At 41.2% G+C, this 19562-nt stretch overlaps 3 protein-coding genes across 7 annotated transcripts; 1 reads left to right on the top strand and 2 right to left on the bottom strand.

Moving 5' to 3' along the window:
- Positions 1-342: 342 nt before the first annotated feature.
- On the bottom strand, positions 343-7104 carry LOC131881138 (uncharacterized). Of its 5 annotated transcripts, none has more exons than XM_059227909.1 (6): positions 6918-7104; positions 6154-6334; positions 5695-5893; positions 4823-5066; positions 1494-2024; positions 343-482 (listed from the first exon to the last, which is right to left on the bottom strand). In XM_059227909.1, exons 2-6 carry the CDS (start codon positions 6179-6181, stop codon positions 477-479), a joined length of 1008 nt encoding a protein of 335 aa, XP_059083892.1. In that variant the 5' UTR covers positions 6182-6334; positions 6918-7104; the 3' UTR covers positions 343-476. The 5 variants fall into 5 exon arrangements, with proteins under 5 accessions (XP_059083892.1, XP_059083895.1, XP_059083891.1 ...); XM_059227912.1 differs by having other exon boundaries at positions 6223-6334; XM_059227908.1 differs by lacking the exon at positions 6918-7104 and adding an exon at positions 6397-6543.
- Positions 7105-9528: 2424 nt separating this feature from the next.
- LOC131880307 (serine/threonine-protein kinase VRK1-like) lies at positions 9529-13294 on the top strand. Its single transcript, XM_059226905.1, has 3 exons — positions 9529-11344; positions 11412-11665; positions 12543-13294. The coding sequence occupies exons 1-3, from the start codon at positions 9696-9698 to the stop codon at positions 12785-12787; spliced, it is 2148 nt and encodes a 715-aa protein (XP_059082888.1). The 5' UTR covers positions 9529-9695; the 3' UTR covers positions 12788-13294.
- A 5-nt stretch (positions 13295-13299) lies between these two features.
- Positions 13300-17308, bottom strand: LOC131880308 (uncharacterized). The gene is made up of 6 exons (XM_059226907.1): positions 17151-17308; positions 16951-17078; positions 16755-16862; positions 16301-16390; positions 13879-13950; positions 13300-13812 (listed from the first exon to the last, which is right to left on the bottom strand). Exons 2-6 carry the CDS (start codon positions 17054-17056, stop codon positions 13601-13603), a joined length of 588 nt encoding a protein of 195 aa, XP_059082890.1. The 5' UTR covers positions 17057-17078; positions 17151-17308; the 3' UTR covers positions 13300-13600.
- Between the last annotated feature and the right edge of the window lie 2254 nt (positions 17309-19562).

The raw sequence follows: 19562 nt of genomic DNA, 5'->3' as shown, positions 1-19562 counted from the left end.
GATTAGACTTACGCATTCACTCGCTGCTTGGTTTATGCTTGCTGGCATGGCTGGCTGTCATATAGAATGACTGACTGACTAGAATGGTTCATTATGAGGGTGAAAAAGGATAATTACAAGCTAATATCTCTTAGACTAGGAAATCTAGACCATTCGAGCTGATTATCTGCTTGTTGGTAGGTAAGTAACCCTCAATTAGAAGGTCATTGAAGGAAGTTTATGAGCCTCTAAGAGCCTTCCAAATTCATGGGAACATCATTTCCTAGACATCGAAATTCCGAGAGAAATAGTTTGCATGTCTTTTTANGTTATAAATCGATCCTAATCATTTTAATTCTTGGGATTGGTCATGCATTTCTTTATTGATGAGACAAGTTCAGATTTTTCATGTGCAATACGATTGGTCGAGATTAACTTTCACCACCATTTCAGTTGCGGCTCCAAGGAAAACTGTAACAACCATAATGGCTAGGGTATCACTCCTGTAATGGGGATTATTTATGAGACATGGAATGCTTTTATAACCCTGAACCTCTTGACCTAACATGTTCAAACGAAGGTTGCGTGATTTGGAACTATTCACTTAATTTCTCCATTACATTTAATTTGTAGTATTCTTAACTTACCGTACATATATGTTATTTCACTGTTATTTCACTGTCCAGGGGAAGTCGATTAATTGAAAGTTGGCGATCTTAAACACTTCAAGGTTATTACTTCCACTTTCTGTATGGATGCTTGAAGTGCAGGATTTGACTCCACCACATTTTGCATTTTGTTGGCCAATCTATTTTTCCAAGCCAAGTTATGAGATTGAAAGTTGTTTTTGAGACCAATTTAAACCAAGATTTTGAATTCGAAAAAAATTGAAGCATTTCGTCCGGCTACCAAAAAGCCACAGATTTGATGATCTTCAGAAAGTCATCGGTTTACATTTGGCATACTGACATAAGACTCAAATTGTTAATTGAATTTGGCCAATGTTGCTAACTATGGCTCATAAAGAGCCGCCATGGAATGGTGAGTGCAAAATTTCCTAACAATATCTATGAAAAACGTTGACCTCAACAAAAAGCTGTCTCAAGTGCCTTTCATGTCAGTTCTGACTGGTATGATAAGAATTTCATTCATGCCATTTACGGGCAACCCAAAATTTGATCAATTTTCTCCAGCTTTTGCAAACAATTAATTGACTAAACCCATTATCGTCTTCAAATTGGTTGCTTCAGTCATTTTGCTTAGAATTATAAGTAAATCTGTTCCTTTCGTGACTTTTAGACATAGTTGGCGTTACATTTTTCGCCAAACGTACGGAGCAATCAAGCTCTCACCTCAATGAGAGCCAAACATAGCCCATAATAGGGTCTAAGGAAAACATATTTGAAAAGAGGCAGAGCAATTGTTTCCGTTTATCGATAATTGCCATCTGAAGCATAAACTTTCGCAAACCCTTCCCGCCGTATCAAGTCGTTGTTAGGAGGAAAATTTCTTACCGAAGAGTGCCTTCGTATTCTTGGAATATAGGATGATGATCCGACTCCGCCACCGCCACTGCCACTAAAGTCACGCACCGGGGTGTACTCCAATGAGGAATACATGCTGAAATACTCCTCGTCACTTGAATCTGAGTCGAGATCCGGCCTGAGAATGGACTTCAGGGACAGATTTCGTCGTTGTGGGCCCAGCTCTTGGCCAACTCGAACCAGGTTGGGCTCCGATTTGGGTTGATGGGTGGGAGCACTCACAACGAATGAAGGCTGAGGATAAACGGCCTTGAGATGATTGCTGTTGTTATCTTCGAAGCAATAACAACAGCATTGGTCAACAAAATTGCGAGATGGGACCTCAACACCTCCAGTTGAACTCTGAAGATAACGACAACTGTCCGAATGAATCAGCGGATCATCATCATCATCATCATCATTGATGGTCACTGCCGACCGGGAAATCGGGCCTGAATTGCCCCATGGACGAGGACGGGATATAATGGAGGATGAAGAGGGACGTTGTTGGCATTGGCACACCTGAGAAAGCGCGGGACAAAAGATGATCATGCTGACAGTTAGATTCGAATTATTTGATTTAAAAGAGAAAGAGAGAGAGAGAGAGGAAAAAAAATCCTTTTCAATCATCATGCTCTAATATAGCTCATGGTTAGGCCGTCTCCGAATTGAGGGCTTCACGTTGGACAAGTTGGAGGGGGTACTCTACGTACAATGCAAGCGGTCGTCGAAGATGAACGCGTTAATGCACCATGACGCGAGCAAGATATTCATGGACATTCTCATTCAGCTCGTTTTGCCTTGACCAATATTTTTTATTGGACAACACAAGCTGAGGGTCTTTGTTGTGAGGGGAAAAACAGATTGGAGAATGAAGAAGAGGAAAACATAACTGAGACGATGACTTTACTGGCTGATTCGAAATGACCACCATTGTGGAAATGGGAAGTCACGATCACGAATAAAAAAGACCTTAACGAACTTGTGTCGGGCCAATTGGGACGAGTCTGAAGTGTGTACTTACAAAAAGTATTTCAATCGAGCTTGTGTATTATGAGGTTCAAAATCTGAGCTGATGAGATGAATCAAATACTTACACTAAGAGCGATTCGCGATTCGAAGTTCCGTTTCTCTATCTTTGTCACTTTGTCAGAGGTCAGCACAACACTTCCCGACTTTGGGAGAGAGAAAACAGCTTCTAAGCAAACACACTGACATCACTAATAAGGATTGAAACCCGAGTGTCCACGATTCCAACTAACTTTCAATTGACGGCGTCATCGGTACATACAACCAACGCTCGAGTGCCATGAGGAAAAAGAATGCCACCATCCCAACCACGGCACCACGGCTCCACCACCACCACTACTTATGTTACTGCTTGCACCACCATTCATCCTTCATTCAATTCCGAGCTACCAACAGGCATGGAAATTTACTAAAAACAGCCAAAATGACACTCCACCATCCTGATGTGTCTGACGCTGGCGTGGTTTACATCTACATTGTACAACATGTACGTATGTACGTACAATATGTACGTGAAGACCAGCGGCGTGGTGACTACCATATTTAGATGGCTTCTATTTACCACCCAGTCAATCCGTTCCCATGATAAACGAACGTACATGTGTAGTTCCACGTGGTCGTCTCTGTTTATGCGTACCAACGATTCACTGATCTGTCGGAGAATGGCGCCGAAAGTGGAAAAGTGTGCACTCCATGAAAGTGAACAGGGTGTGGCAAAAGCTCGGTGGTCGGTTTGTTATTATGATGAATGACCAGGTCTCAGATGCATTTAACTCGCTTTAGGGTGATGAAAATCAACCGTGAAAGACTTGGCAATTAATTAAACCTAGACAGGTCTCGTTTCGTTGACAAAGTAAGCCGCCAAATTTGCTTCGAATGCTAAAAAGTCCACTCTATTCGGCGTTATTATCTTGTTGATGAAGGAAAGGATTGGCTGGTATGAATGCTCCTTCCATGCGAACAAGATGTGAGGAAAATGCAATTTTGCTCTCAATTATGTAACACCTACTTGAAGTTGTCAAAAATGGACAAAAATTGCCCAGGATGGAGTTCACAAGTTGAAATGCCACTCTGAAGGTTTGAAGACAATCATCACGGCATATTCCGAAAGACACTTTTTTGAAGACTGCTTCAATGAGTGAAGGGTAATAAAACTTGAATCTATGACATGACTTTGACACGATTGCAACACGAACATCACTTGAAGAATGAAAACGTTCATGCTCTATCGGTTTCATAATCAGAAGAAAAATGTTGTCAATTCAAGTTTCTCAATCAATGACATTGCATAGTTGAGAACTAATTCTTGTCTTCGTCTTGCCACAGTTTAACCTTGCATTTCAATCCTAAATTCCCCCTAAACCATTCGAAGCGTACTCGTCTTACTGATGAACTGATGAACATTCTTAAGTAAATGTATACCCATATCCTTTCAATTTGTTGAGATTGCATTTTCATTGTCTACCCGCAAGTAGAGCATAGATGTGGTTAAGTTAAGAAATCAATTTGCCTTAGAGGGCCTCTAGTTACCTGCATTCAACTAAAGTCATAACCAGCCACGCTTTCCCTCTTGGAATCTCCTATGCTGGTTGGCTTCATCGTTCACCTCAACACATTGGCCATGATTGATGGACCATAATTCACAAATTTCAATTACTCTAAGCCAGGATTTTCTCACCCTAAATTTATTGACTGCGATCAAAATTAATGTCTGTGCAGTGAGTCTGGATGACGCAATTGCGGTTGATGAGTACTCTGTAGGTCCAAATTGTTTGGATTATAGTCCAGAGAAAGAGGGGGGTAACACCAGCATCGCCTTCACAGAATACATTTCGTTGTGAAAGCGTGCGACAATAAATGCTTCCCTTTCTCTTTCCATGCCTTCAAGCAAAATCAATACATAGCACAAGCCAAACTGGCTCGAACCCCTTCAAAAAGAAATATGGCCGATGGTCAATGGCCTCGTTGGTTGGTTGGTTGGTAAGTTGGTTGGTTCGACAACCTTAAGACGATTACGATTCCTTTGGCTTCTCACTGCATTTCAAATCTGTTCACACAAGATGGTCTGACATCTGAATGAATTCTCTCAGAACTTTGGTTTCTGCTCCTGTTCCACAATTCGTGACAGCATTTGTCTCAATTACAAAATACCCTGGGCTCCTAACGAGAGGCATGTAACAGACATATTGAGTTATTCTTTCCCACGGAATTGCCATGTTTTCGAACTTGAGAAGCGAGACATTTGTCATCCAACATCAGCTAGCTTGCATCCACTCTCTCGGCAGACTGACCTGAAACTGTCTTACTTGCTCTAATACGAGGAACTTGGACTGGTGCTCCTCTTGGGACTGAAGAATAGCTTGTTTCGACCAATCCAACTGAGATTTCAAATGGCTCATCTTTTCCTCGTAGTTCCTTCTCATTTTTCTCATTTCTTCCTCGTGAATGTGACTTTGACGGGATAAATCCGCTTGAAACTGACGATGCCATCGCTCCTGACTTTGTTGCAATTCCTTGAACGAGATCATTTCCAATCTGCAAATTAGACCGCATCTTTCACTGAAATGCTCATCTTCCGTTGCATCTTTGTCATTGAATGAAGTTGCTTTGTTATAGAGAGACTCTGATTCCTTTAGCATATTTGTCAAAATGGATGAGCATTCCTGATCTTCCCGAAAGAATGACGTAAAAAATTCGATGTCATGGCACATGTATGCGTCTGCGTATGAATGATGAGGATGGAAAATATTTTGTGTTTCTCCCCTTAGAAGAATTAGTTTAAGCCTTTGATGAAGGTGCTTCCAAGTCCAGAGGAGTACCAAGTCTCGCGATCGTTTGATGTCATTAAAGTTTTGGCATGTTGAGATGTTATCATCTTAAAAGAGGCGAGCCTTTGCTGCCATTATTTGTCACTTGCATTTATCTGCTTTGTCAAAAAAAAAGCAAACACAAATACGAGTGTATTCTGATCAATTACGTGGCTGAAAGATTAGTTGCAACCACGAAGCTAAGGCCAGATTAGCATGCCATTTGCCAAATTCAAGTACTTGGAAGAACGAGTTGATTTCGTTGCTGATGATTGGACTAATGATTACCACCGTCAATTGCTTTCACCTTTGCCAGTGCCATTTGACAGATGAATTAGGGATACATAGTTTATTACCTATGTCTCAGAGCCTGGATTTGCGTTTGGGCCTGTTTCCGTTCTCGGGTTTGGGTTTCTTTGAGTACAAAATCGAACCGTCGCTTCAATGAGATCACTTTGCCTTCTTCAGAATTCAGCCGATCCTGAAGATGAGCCACTTCTTGTTCCAAGCTCCGTATTCGGCTTTCAAGCGCTCGAACTTTGGCCATGTTGAATCCTGGATGAGAATAAGACATGATGATGATGATGCAATCGAGGTCTTTAAAGGAAGCTACAGAGTTGTGAAAAGTAAAACTGTTCCGTGCGTGTTCCGATGATGAAGACTCTTGTGGAGGGAACAAGTGTTTCCAAGGTCCATTTCAACTTGGTGAGTCTAGGTAGCTACACATGTGATTGAATACTTAGTGGGTATTCAGCACATGTACATAGTACGAGTGAAAGAAGACATTTTCGAGGCGAATTTTGAACGAGTATTACTTCGCGAATCGCTCTCGGAGAATGCCATTCGAATGTGGATGTTGATTAAAGGCTTATCAAATTTCTCACGGAGGTTTCTTCCTGGTTTCTATTTCAGTTCCTTGTGGACATGTCCAAACGTATCGATTGTTGTCATTGATCAACTTTCGCCATTTTAAGATCGGGGGAAATGGAACGTGTGCTGAAATAGTCAACGGTTAATGTCAAGGTTTGCACTGAAATTTCATCTTTTTCCAAAACCACCTTTTATCAGAAGTTACTCGGTGAAGAAAGTAGCAATCCAAAAACTGTTAGTGTGCGATGCTTTTTGAAGTCGTACGCAATGTCGATTGAGAGGAAAGCATGGATTTTTGCTTGATAAAAACAAATGTGCTCGAACGCATAACAAAAAGGACTGATGAAATCATTCCGGTATCATCTTGTACGAGTAGTTTGCAGTTCCTCTAATGCACAATAGCAAAAGAAATCGAGAGCAAGACCGTCGACGAGCACTCTCAGATCTAAAACTTTTGACTTTTAGAGTCCTATGAACACTAGCAATCGTAAAAGCCGTTATCGCTCAAAATCTAAAATTTTGATAAATAAACTAACAAAACCTGGGTTTCGAAAGCTCGAGTTGGTAAATAAGATTAAGGAGGTTGGAAAGGATTGATGCCTCCACCTCAGGAGCATATATCAGAGATACTTGTAGAAACGTTGAGTAGAAGACTATCACGCTAACGAGCACCTTATGCTTATGTATTCCATTCTTTGATGAAACCTACCATTTCACATTGCTTTAGGGAACCTCATCTTGATAGGAGTTAAAACCGAAATACATTCGATTCAACAACAACAACAATCTGATTTCAAAATGTCACTAGAAGTTAAGCGAGCCAGATTGCGCCACGTGCACTGACCGAAGCATAGCCTCACAATCTTACACAGAAATAGCAAATTTACTCTCCATCAGGGGGACTGATACCTTTTTCTACCACATTTAGTGGATACTAACTATAGGACCTCATTTTATGACCAACCAGGGTTGGACGATGAGACTCCAATACTCCGCGAAATAATAGCCAGGATTTTGCAGAATCAAAATCAAATGAAAATATGGATCCAGATATTAAAGCATCCGTGAAACAGCTTATTCAAGATAATGTAAGCTCTATTCTTTTCTAACGTCGCCTTGATATGGCGCCATCTACCGGTAAATCTTCAAGAATGCGATTCAACTCCACGATATGCATTTAACGTGTTCCGATATTATTGGGGGCGGATGGTTCATTTTAAATCACACATAGCAATGGTGCAAATTGCCATGGAACTAATCAATCGAACTTGGGTAACAAAGCGACAATTGCCTAAAAACCTTTGTGTCTGGACTTGTATTAAATTATATTCGAATTACATTTACACAATATCACCACTATGGTCGCTGAAAACAAACCATTTATCAGATTCTCAAGGCATATGTCGAGGGAATACGTTGGAATTAATCATATTAGTGACAAAGTCAATCATGCTTTATACAGGATCCACCAAAATAACGATTCCGCTTCTGAGACTTCTGGTTCTCTTAGTGGTGCTCTGATGTAACAATCGTTAACGTTATGGTAACGAGCAATGTCAGCCATCCTTAAAATTGCTCGAGTGTTTGGAAATCAATCTTTGACCAGTATTTTTTTTTATAAAACCCTAGACATGAAAAGCGGCCTCCAACAGGTATTTGGCGACCGAAGACCAATTTTATAGAATTGAATGTTTTCCTTTTCCAAATATTAAGGATGTGCAAAATGCTGATCAGTCTAGGAGGCAGGTTCGAATCCCAGTGCTGGAAGATATTATGATACAATTTTCTTTTTCATCTACATGTTGCTTGACAGAGAAGGCAAAAACATACCCTTACACCCCCAGAACCTGTTTGAATCTACGTTTTGAAATTTTCCTTCAAATTATTATTAAACTATGGAGGATGTTGTACTTGTGGCCCGTTCAGCCTCGATCATGCATTGAAACTATGTGGCCATATCATTCTTTGATAACAAAGCCAAACAGTTGACGCCATTGGGCCAAAAATGTGCCTCGCCCAAGTCATGCCATTTATTTTCGTAATGCGGCCAAGTTAATTTCAAGCCTGAAATCCAATGAGAAAGAATTATGTGGTCAATGACGATGAAAAATGACATGAGTTGTGGATCAAAAGAAAACATATTTTCTATAAAAGAGCCGTTGCCTAAAAAACAAGGGAATTCTCATGTTGATACTTCTTTCGTAGACCTTGTCGTTTTCAAAAAATGAAATAAACCTAACAAGTCCCAACAACACTTGATATGAAAATGATGTTTGCATTGATTCAGATTAGATTAGATCTTGAGGTTTTGCCATGAGCTTGTGGATTTCGATCTACATTGCATTCCGGTACAATATCAGATTGACGGATTCAGGATGAAAAATATTTATTTGAATGTCATCCACACCTCAGTAATAATTGTTGCGACAATGATAATGAGTTATTGAAACTAGTCCCAAATTCCGACTACAGTATCCGAATGACAAATCCATCCATGGTGATGGAAGATTCAAGAAGGATCACGGCCAGTTAATTTAATGGAGGCAGCCCAGACCCAGATTATGCCAAATTCTTTCAAAGTCAGCACTAATCTGACCAAATCGGCAACACTTGGAGCGTATTCCCCTTCTAAAATGCCGACACTCGAACAGATGATTCTCAGAGGGTGAGAACAGCACGAACTCTATGGTGACGGATTCAAAGCAAGTTTTGTATCGTTCAGCTCGTACTAATTAAAACATATTGCAAATAGTGAGGGTCCAACAGTATGATTACAATGAGTTTTGGGTTATAATCAAGCCTTATTTATATGGGATGTTTTTTACTGTTGTTCCCGAAGTGTGGATGTGGTTCTAATTCTCCTTTTTGCTATTGTGTCACGCTTGCTAAGATCCCTGCATGGCCTAACAATCAGTGAGGCCAAAATGGTGAGCAAAACCTGGCGTACTTTAACTAACCTGAATTTTGATGANTTATAAATTAATTTTTAAATTTATTTTTTTCTTAATCAAGCCTTATTTATATGGGATGTTTTTTTACTGTTGTTCCCGAAGTGTGGATGTGGTTCTAATTCTCCTTATTGCTATTGTGTCACCCTTGCTAAGATCCCTGCATGGCCTAACAATCAGTGAGGCCAAAATGGTGAGCAAAACCTGGCGTACTTTAACTAACCTGAATTTTGGAGAACAATTGATCATACCTAAATGCCATCTGCCCATAGATATGGTACAATTCAAGTTCTCTCAACCTTTAGTAAAATTAATCTCAGCCCAAATGTTGACGTTCACCCGTGTTCAATGTTGGACTTTGCCATCTGATGTTGGCCAACATCTGTCGTTTGGGCAAGCCTGTTCCATGGATGTGAGGGTTGTTCAAGACCGTTTTTGAAGATGAGGTGTTTCATCCCCGACCAACCTTTTCTATCGACCTTCTCGGGCTCCAAGGCCACTGCGCATTGAATCCATCCCGCCTGTGGGGCCAATTCAGAATGGCGCCGAATAAAAAACGCCTTACTCGTCCTCGCCGAGGTCCCGCCCTCAGGACATCTCATCCCACTAAATCTGAACCTGTTCCAGACCCAGATGTCCCCTCGACGTCCATGGCCTGTGGGACGGGGGAAGCCACGCCTCACCCCGTGAATGGCCAGTCGGATGATGATCTCGAGATCACATTCAAACCGCCCAGTCATCCCCGATTGTGCGGCTACACTCTTGCCAAGAAGGATCCACCGGAGAAAAGCGGGCCCGTGTTGCCCCGGAAGTCGCCCAATGGATTCATCTTGCCCGATCCGTTGCCCCAAGGACACATTCTGGTGGATAATCGGAAAGGGACGTGGAAGTTGGGTGAATCGATTGGCTTGGGCGGGTTTGGCGAGATATATGCTGCCACCCGCCAATCGAACGGCGCCTCATCTTGGCCGGGTGGTGAACCTGGTGAGGGTCAGAGAGACGAATTTGTCATCAAGGTCGAACCCCATTCCAATGGACCGTTGTTCGTCGAAATCGCCTTTTATCTCCGGGCCGCTCGAACCCACCAAATGTTGCAGTTCCAAAAGAATAAAGGATGGGAGCGATTGGGATTGCCGCATTTCGTCGCTTCAGGTTCGTTGGTATTCAATGGCAAGCGGCTTCGATTTTTGGTCTTGCCTCGATATGGCATGGACCTCCAATCCATCATAGATTCGTCCTCGGGCTACTCGTTCTCGCCCAAGACCGCTTGCTCCATGGGCCTGCAAGTTCTCGATGCCTTGGAATATATTCATGCTTGTGGTTATGTCCACAAAGATATTAAGGGATCTAATCTGCTACTGGGTCGCGGAAGGATGCGGAGCAAGTTGTTCTTGGTCGATTTCGGTCTGTGCTCAAGGTACATTCAAAATGGCGTGCACAAGCCGTGCATTCCGGATCGGCGTTGGGCTCATGAGGGCACCTTGGAGTACACTAGCCGCGATTGTCATTTGGGTTGCTTTTCTCGTCGGGGTGATATCGAGGTCCTTTTCTATAATCTCATCGAATGGCTGGGGGGCCGATTACCGTGGGATAATCTGGGTGATGTCCACCCTGCGGTCATTCAAGGGAAGAAAATCGATGCATTTAAAGACCATGCTCAATTACTAGCCAGCTGCTTCCCCAACCGAGAGGAGGGATGTCTGACCATGCTTCGGCTCTTAATGAAGGCCATTCACGACCTGGCTTTCCAGGAAGAGCCCGACTATTCCAACCTGAGAAGTCTGCTGAAGAAAGAGATGTCACGGAATAGTAACCAACTAGACGAGGTCACGCTCAACATTGAGTTAAAGGCAACGCCCAAGATTCTGCCAGGTGAATTAATCGTTGGCAAAGAAAATCGCCATCCCGTGATAATGGAGGCTCCAAGAACGAGGAATGGGTCAGTTGAGAAGGAGGGTCAGAAAAAACGTAAAGTTGTCAGTTCAGGAGATGACGAACCTCCGCCCAAGAAGTCTCGACATGTGTCTGAATCCACCTACGAGGAGTTAAAAGAGCAAGCTATCCAACGCCAGTGTGAATCATCCCTTCAAAATCCGACCCCAGCCATGCTCGAACGAATAGAAATCATTCGGAAACGAGGACCTCTGAGTGGGACTCCTCGACTAACTAGACAACAGAAGCTGCAGAGGTGAAAGCCCAAATTGTTTCTACATGCAAGATATGAACGCCATTCTTACAATTTCATTTATTTTAAGGTGGAAAAGTGTCACTCCCTCTCCTTCTACTCCGGAAATGCTCGCTGTAATGGCCCGTCGAGAGCGATCGTCGAGGAAATCCGATTTAGCCAAACGTACCCCTGTATCTCGGAGATCCCATTCCTCTCGATCAAGTACGAGGAGTACGAGGAGCACAAGTAGCAGTCGGAGCAGAGTAACCAACTCGACAAATGGAGGCACGCCCAAGAAAGCTCAGGTGACACCAAGGAGGAAGTTGGATTTTAAAAATGGGGGTGAGTTCAATCTTGATTCGCCTTGATATGAGCGATGAAATTCGGACAAAAAGTTTTAGGAATAAAGTTTCGTGTCAAAGAATTTCACCGCAGCTAGATAGTGCTGTTGAAGTTTCTTTTTGTGTGTAGGAGGAGTGAGATCTGTTATAATTTAGATTGAATGAACATTCATACCTTGTGTTTGAATGGAATACATCAGGGTTGATCCACTAACAGCTGTCAAGGCAAGCTTCGACAAATTTCATCATGTAATTCCATATTTTGGTATTTTTACCAAATGTTATGAAACATGTGGAGCTACAATGTATTTAATTGATTTACAAAGAATATGTGTTAAGATTTTAAAATCCTAGAACTCGTCTCTTTTTGTAAAAAAAGATTGACCTAATTGATAGAAACTAGAGTCATGCAACATCATTTCAAAGGCAAGAAGACATCAGATTTTACGCACTAGGTACATGATAAATGATATGCACGTATGCAAATTGTCTCCGCAAATATCAAAACCGGCGAAGCCAGAAAAAAACGGAAATTAATATCCCGTCCATTTGTAAAAAAGGTATTGGCTGGAAGTAAACTTTGAGCGAACCATGATGAAAGGTTGAGATCCAAGATTCCAGCCAGTCCTCAATGGAAACTCACGGTAATAACTGATAATATGCCCGTGTAGCGACGCTGTCGTTGTCGGGTCAATATGGTACCGCCACACCCGGAACGGCACGCACTCCTCTCATAAATTAGGAGGAGAACAGTCCAAATTATGCAAATATGTGTATGTTCCCACTTGTGTGAAAGGGGGTGAAAGGCCTTATTGTAGCCTCCTAATGTATGTAGATATTACAGTTTAACCAAAAAGTGGTCATGTTTATTCATGCAGGAATTGGACATCGGAACTCTCTAGCGGCCAAAAAGAAGCTCCCAACTCGAATTCCTACTCGCAGAATTCCTCGAAGTTCGACCATGCCCAATATTCATGCCCTTGGAGATGACTCCCCATCGTCCTCGACTGTCAAAACCATTCGCAATCAAGTCAGTCAGGCTATGGAGGCTGGCTTGGGAAACATATCCGGATTCTTTGCGGGAATGTCCAGAACCTTATTTCCATTCAAGAAGAAGCATTGAGGTTGATTACTAGCATTTTCGAAGGTGGTCATTTGCTAGGGGTGTTTTACTGGGTTGTATTTTCAAATTGGCGGGTTCGAAATTTCAGAATTCCGCCAAAAGCCCCATTCATTCGTTTTTTTGAGTTCTCGGTGTTAAGAAAGCCACTCACCTTGGTCATGCGATTTTTCGAAATAGTACTCTGTTATAATTCAAGCACAAAATTTCATTCAGATATTCAACCTGGGCCGTTAGGTTCATTGTAAGTGTTGATATATGCCATTCGGCTTGTCAAAATCTCTCCAGAGAGCCATCCACTTTCTTTGGGTTCATGCCGCCGGAAGGATCTATCTGTCTTTGCGCAGAGGTTGGTGAAAAATTGCCCAACAAATAGACGTCACATCAAAGAATTCAGTGTCCATTCAGTAATATTGACCAGGAATTGAAACCATTCACCCGCACTAGAGTTTGTGATTATCAATCAATTTCCATTGGAAAATTGGAAAAATATACCAACACGAGAAATAACTCTGTTTTTGCCATGTCGGTCTGTTTTATTTAACCGCCTGATTTATTTGAAACTGTGCACGTGGATAAAGTAAAAGTGAATAACTTTGCCAAGAATAGTCCCTTCCGTGAGTGCATTAGCTATAAAAGGGAGAACGTAATGATAATCCGTGTAAGCTAATCGAGATAATTGACTTGGTTGTGATATGTGTGGTGCAACCAAGAGTTTTTTCAAAAGGGCAACAGCAAGAAGTGGTTATAACGAGGTTAATAAGGTAAGAAGGGCGTTATTTGTCATTAGAAAGCCTTCTCTCGCATTCCAGAACCTCAAACGACCACTCGCTTCCTTTTACGCTTGCGTTCCTCTTGGTTCTCATCTGATGAAGCCAAAGAATTTTCCCATTCCTCCAAAAATTCCTTATCGTCCTCCCAGGGTGATCTTTTGTCGTATCCAAAAGCAGACAGGTCTTCGGAAAAGATCTGGCCCAAATTTCGTTTGGTGGTTCGTTTCAGGGCAGCTGGCATGAAGCGTTTATATTCTGAAATATGAGCATCTTTTAACATCTTCTTGGCACTTTTGTTTGATTAAGACGAGATTGTGTTACCTGGCCAGAAGTTGTATTTCATGTTTGGATAAAAGTACGGGATCCCTCGTTTCTTCAGAGAACGCTTCTTTTCTGCAAAGAGAGATTTAATGTATCGTTACAGGGGTCGTTATTGCGTTCTATGCGCTTATGCGCCTTTTATGTCCAAGTAGCTTTTGACTTGATTAAGACCATCAATCGAACATTACTGACTATTTTGCTTTAGATGATCAAACAAGCCAAAAAAAGGCCAAAGATGACAAAGGTGGCAATGTATTTGTTCAGCATGCATTAGAGATCAAAAGATGCGATAACGAGATCACTCATAAGATCTCCAATACGTTGACGTTTGCGACTGTTATGTTTACAAGAACCACAGGCAAATGAACAAAGATGCCAATTTAAGGATCATACTTAAATAACATACTCAATTCGATTTCATGGATTGATTGATTCATCGAATCAGGCATGACTGAAGTACATCCTTTTTTATTTTCATCTCAAACAAACGGACAACTTAATTCAAAAGAAACATTAAGTGCTGCTTTTGTTAAAACAAGCTGGAAATCACCAAGTCTCAAAGAACGAAGGGGATGGAAATTGACAAGAAGGTGGTGATTCGGTGATGGAAAAATGGCTATAATTGTGTTTTAAAAAACATGGTCATAATTTCAGAAAGTTTGGGCGGAACTACGTCCTCTGAGATATTTTCCTTACCATGGAAACATTTGTTTCAATTAAATCCCAAAGTAGACAGATTTGTGGCAACTCTAGTAGGCTTAACGTGTCGTAGAGATTGTACTTTTTATCATAAATAAAATCCGCCTGTAATAAAATGAATGTACAGAACAAAAAAACAGTGAGCCCAATCACTTGACCTAGGAAATGAAGGTACAAACCTAAGACCTAGGTTTTTACCTTTTTCGGGTAAATTTTGGACAAATTACCTAAAACGTCATGCCTGGGAAAGAAAAAAAAATCCCTTTTTTGTACCTTTTTTGGCATTTTTTATGCTCATTTGTTAAAAAAACTTGAAAAACAGAAAACAAACTTGGAATATGGTTATGAATATGAGCAACCCTTTTGGTGAGATCGAAAACTGGTCACTTCAAACCAAATCCAAAACTGACTTAATTTAAAAAAAAAATTCTCACTACACCTAACTTCTGGTTTGTTTTGCAAACTATTTTTGTCAATTTTTTTTCACTTTTTTTGTAACCTTTTTTACCGATTTGTTCTACTTTTTTCCAAAGTCTACTAATCACATATGAAATGGTTGAAGATGGCTTTTTAGATTATTCACACCCAAACACGGCAAAAAGTTAAAAACATGTTTTCATTCGAATCACCCGAGAATTCTTGTTGCACACGCCATATTGACTCTACATAGACTGGAAAGCGACAATGAGCATTCAGTTTCTGTTTCATCATAGTGTAAGAGTGAGTTCTTGGCATAAGTTAAAATTGCAACCTATCCACTGACGTAAGAGTAAAATCGAACTTTTTCTTAGATACGCTTTTATACTATTTCGCAGAAATTGGCCTTGCTTCCCCAATCTTGAAAGGGTTTTTTCCTACGGCAGCGACTACGTACCGATTCACCCTTCTACCTTCATTATACGGTCTTAGTTTTATCTGGGGGGCTTTTTGTTTCATCCCACCTAATCCTACCATAACGCCGCATCGTAATAAGGTATTTTAGAACCATTTCAGCAACACGTCGCCAAAGAACACATTCAAATATACGCAATCATTACTAAAGATCTATCTTGTAACTGAGCACCTCTATCACGTCGTTTGCTAGTACTAAAGTTTTTGTTGTGAAAAATACATGAGAACTATAAGGTTATAAAAAGAACTGTTTTTCAGATGCCTTGCTCCCACAAGCTAATTGATGACGGCTTTGACTGCTATTGGATGATCAAAAAACAAGCGCAGAAAATAACCGACTGCTGGGACTACGAACGATTTTGATGCCAACAAAAGGGTTAAATGGCAATAAGAGGGACCAGTGCACACTTCATTAACTCAAGCAAATCGGAATTTCATCATTTGATCGCATTTTCGATTTTGAGTTAAGTTCATCCCGTCAAAGAGTGAGTGATTTTTTTTTTCTGACATCTTCAATAACGTTTTGGTTGGTGCTTTGGTCGGGTCTCTGTCGCACAATGCTCAATTTTTCCGATAGGCAATGTACTCGTAAGGTATTGCAATGTTTCTTCCTTTTGTGATTATTGTCTAAACGTTTGTATATGTAAAGTTTGCGGAAGGGAATCGAACTGGGGACCTCTCTCGTACTACGAAACTATGCTAACCACTACTTCACACGTCTTCCAGCTTAGATCATTGACTTCCAACTGCAACGTTGGAACCCTCACAATAGCACATGGTCTGTGCATGGACTGGATGGATATACATACTTCGTGCACCCCCTGATGCATACCTTGAGGGTTGTCGCGAAACCGCTTGAAATAATTCATAGCTCCACCATATTTGGGATAGTAATAAGGAATCCGAAGTTGACGGACCAATTCTGCAAGGAAACGACATCTTTCAATGGTCTAGCTGAGCCATCACTGTGCCAGACTGATTCAATTTCATAACTCTGACTGTATGGTAGTGTATAAATGGATTACTTAATCTAGCCACTGCTAACGATATGTGAGGTATTCGTTGTTCAATTGCACCACAGCTCTTTTCATTACGTTTTCCGAATTAAATTGAGGCCTTAGGGGGCCAGTGGCTTGGAGGGATCAAAGCCACCGCCCTTTCATAAAGATTTGAATGCAAATTTGGACGGCAAACTTTGCTCACAAAATGCATGCTAGTGGCCAATGGGTTTGAATTGGCCCGGGGGCTAAGTAATGCGGTTGGAACTCGTTTTAGCGGGAACTCACCCTCTTCTTTGGGATTATCATCCTCGTCCTCATTGTCGTATTCAAAGAAAGGCCCTGAACGGTATTGTTGAGGGTACATGTATGGAATTCGCCGCGACCTTTCAAAGTCTAATGGAAAATACATCAGTTATTTTCAAAAATTTACATCTTCAAAAGCTAACAGTCGTTGGTGGAATTCAATCGTATTCAATTCTACCTGTATGCTCCTCATGGTCCGATGGTTCCATGGATAAGGCACTGGCGATTAGACACGAGACAATCCCTGTTACGATCATAATCCAGAAGTTCCACCGAAAAGCCATTTTTGAGATGTTAACACGATGCCTTCAAAAGGGGTTCAATCAAGCCTTAGTTTTTCAAAATACTGACTTCCAAGAGAAACTTCTATCAACTTACAGATTCTTTTTAGAACTCGATCGATCCGTCTCTCCCGAAACGTACCAATTCTCGGGAGAGTCCAAGATAATGATGGGCAAGAGCGCTTCTTTCTGTGGAAGGAAGCAACAAGTGAATGATCCAAAGACTAGTGGAGACCAGGATATAAAGCCAAGAAACCAAAGGCACGAGCCCCACAAAGTGAGGACTGTCGGACTTCTGAAGATTTTGACACAAATTCTAAATAATATTTCCATGGCCTTTTTCTAACGTTTTTGCTTTTATTGTAGCTCACAATAATTGAATGCGAATTGCAAACCAATACCTTAAAATATCATAACCAATTCAACTCCATAGATCTATAGAATCAAGAAGTCTTGAGAACACTGAACGAAGAAAGGAACAAGGGGGAGAAAGCAGACAGAGTCCATGATGCCCTTTAGACAACCGAGATCAGGAAACAAGGGACCGAATTTGGTCCTGTGAAAGGACGAACTTTTTGGGTTGCTAATCATGGATCGAGAAGTTGGAATCCAAAAAAATATAGGCATGGGTCAATGAAGTGGACTTTTGACGTGGCATCGCATTCCATACAGAAAGTAATAGACCCTACCTACGATTGGGATGTGGAACGTTTCTGGCCTTGTCGATGCCTAGAAATAAAGACAGTAATTGAGGTCGATCTCAGTATGCCTTTTCAAGCTAATATGAACAAGTAGAATGATGTTCCGGGTTGGATTGGAATTTGACCATATATTAGAGTGATCTGGGTCCCTGGGACATGAATGAGAGCTGAAAAAGTCTTGGTCCATGGTGATAATGGTACAGACATCGTTCCAACGATGGGCAGAGAGAGGATGGGACCTCTTTGTATTCTGCGATTGTGTCACTCACCAACTGGATGGTGTGCGTGTTTGACAATTGATGGGTGTGCCAGATAACGAAATCTGATAAGGATTACTGTCCATCCTTGGAAAGCACATCCATCGGAATTCCCCAAGGATTGAATTCATTAGATCTGAAAGCTCTCCATGATCATCCCCATTGCTCTGGCTAGTGCTGATATATTCGCTTCATTTTTTAGAGCCTTGTCAAGGCAGTCGTTCTCGTCGAAAGGTTTCCTCCTCCCTTTCCATCCAATTTCCTGTGTTAAGGGTGGGAAGAATGGTCTTCTTAAGTGCTCAGTGGTCCAAGTTCCCTCAATGATCCATCCTTTCCCTGGTTAGTTCCATCAATGCTTCAGGCGAAAGTGTGGAGAAGTGCGACGACGAAACCATTTCTTTGGTCTTTGAGCACTTTCCTTCAAGAATGATCACGGAACCCTCTCAGTCCCTACTTGTAGCATAAATAGGCTGAACAAAAAGCCGAAAGGATGACCAATACTGTCAGCCTTTTATTCCCTAGCGGGAATTCCTTGCCTCATTAGAGAAGCCATTGAATAGCTAGAGGGCCAGCTAGAGAGACCTTGATCGGGTCATAAAATTGAAAATTAAGCCTCGCAATAATGTGAAGATTAGACAAAAAGGGAAGTGGCAATTAATGTATGAACGCAGCAATTCCCGTCTTTCACAATAGAAGTGAGAAGACGTAGAAACTTAGAAATGCTGTAGAAAAGTCCTACGTTAAAAAGTACATCCAGTAATGGGCACTGAATCTGATAGTTACCCAATAATCTATCCTTTTGAAATCCAAATTTGACCCTCTCAGAAATGTATTCAAGTCTTTTCATATATATTAAAGCTTTTCATCAGAATAAATGTATTTCCACTTGAGGACAAAGTTTGAAGCAATTGTAAATTGAGCCCGAGCATTTGATCATCTTAAAAGCAATTAATTGTCCGAGAATTTGTTCCTCATTCATAGTTGTTGACACATGTTTTGGCACTTTTTTTTAGACCAAATAAAGGTTCTCATGACTATTCGTGAGCGATATACTTAAGTGAGAGAAATGGAGGGATGTAAGCATATTTGACATAGAGCAGAAAATGAAATAGTGAAAGATACATAAGACTCTGCACGTTCCTTTCGCATGACAAGGGATACAATAAATGGCACTTGTGATTTGAGGTAAAGTTCGATAGGGGATAATGAGGCAAGCAGAATCGAGATTTAAAGCCTCAGAGACCAAACAATTTGTTCCTACCTTGATGACGACGCAAATGTTGAAGGGATGCCGCACCCAAAGGCAAGTGCTTCCCATTGTGCATGATATTTTACGAAGTTTGCGAATAGTGGTAGATTAGGTGGGTAACGGATTAATCTAGAAGATGAAGTGATAGTTATATATGCAATAAATTTTTCAGATTTAAGTCTTAAAAACCAAAGATCCTGAAATGAAAGATTCGCATTGGTTTTCTCATGTTCACTTTCTTCTCTTGGACTGTTTTTTTCAGCACTTGTTAGACTGGTTTTTTTTTGGCCAACCATATCTGG

The sequence above is a fragment of the Tigriopus californicus genome, chromosome 5, assembly GCF_007210705.1.
Source record: "Tigriopus californicus strain San Diego chromosome 5, Tcal_SD_v2.1, whole genome shotgun sequence".
Taxonomy (NCBI): domain Eukaryota; kingdom Metazoa; phylum Arthropoda; class Copepoda; order Harpacticoida; family Harpacticidae; genus Tigriopus; species Tigriopus californicus.
The sequence above is the reverse complement of the archived record's forward strand: the minus strand, read 5'-3'. Positions and strand labels throughout refer to the sequence as shown.

Excerpts from the sequence above, each read along its gene's own strand:
- LOC131881138 (XM_059227909.1), bottom strand. The coding sequence starts at position 6,181 with ATGGCATTCTCCGAGAGCGATTCGCGAA. Across the intron at positions 5,894-6,153 it reads CTCCGAGAGCGATTCGCGAA|GATTCAACATGGCCAAAGTT; the intron begins GTAATACTCGTT and ends ATTCTCATCCAG. Across the intron at positions 2,025-4,822 it reads AGCAAGTAAGACAGTTTCAG|GTGTGCCAATGCCAACAACG; the intron begins GTCAGTCTGCCG and ends GCGCTTTCTCAG.
- LOC131880307 (XM_059226905.1), top strand. The coding sequence starts at position 9,696 with ATGGCGCCGAATAAAAAACGCCTTACTCGTCCTCGCCGAGGTCCCGCC. Across the intron at positions 11,345-11,411 it reads AGACAACAGAAGCTGCAGAG|GTGGAAAAGTGTCACTCCCT; the intron begins GTGAAAGCCCAA and ends ATTTATTTTAAG. Across the intron at positions 11,666-12,542 it reads GTTGGATTTTAAAAATGGGG|GAATTGGACATCGGAACTCT; the intron begins GTGAGTTCAATC and ends TTATTCATGCAG.
- LOC131880308 (XM_059226907.1), bottom strand. The coding sequence starts at position 17,056 with ATGGCTTTTCGGTGGAACTTCTGGATTATGATCGTAACAGGGATTGTC. Across the intron at positions 13,951-16,300 it reads GTTTCGCGACAACCCTCAAG|AAAAGAAGCGTTCTCTGAAG; the intron begins GTATGCATCAGG and ends CTCTCTTTGCAG. Across the intron at positions 13,813-13,878 it reads GAAATACAACTTCTGGCCAG|AATATAAACGCTTCATGCCA; the intron begins GTAACACAATCT and ends CTCATATTTCAG.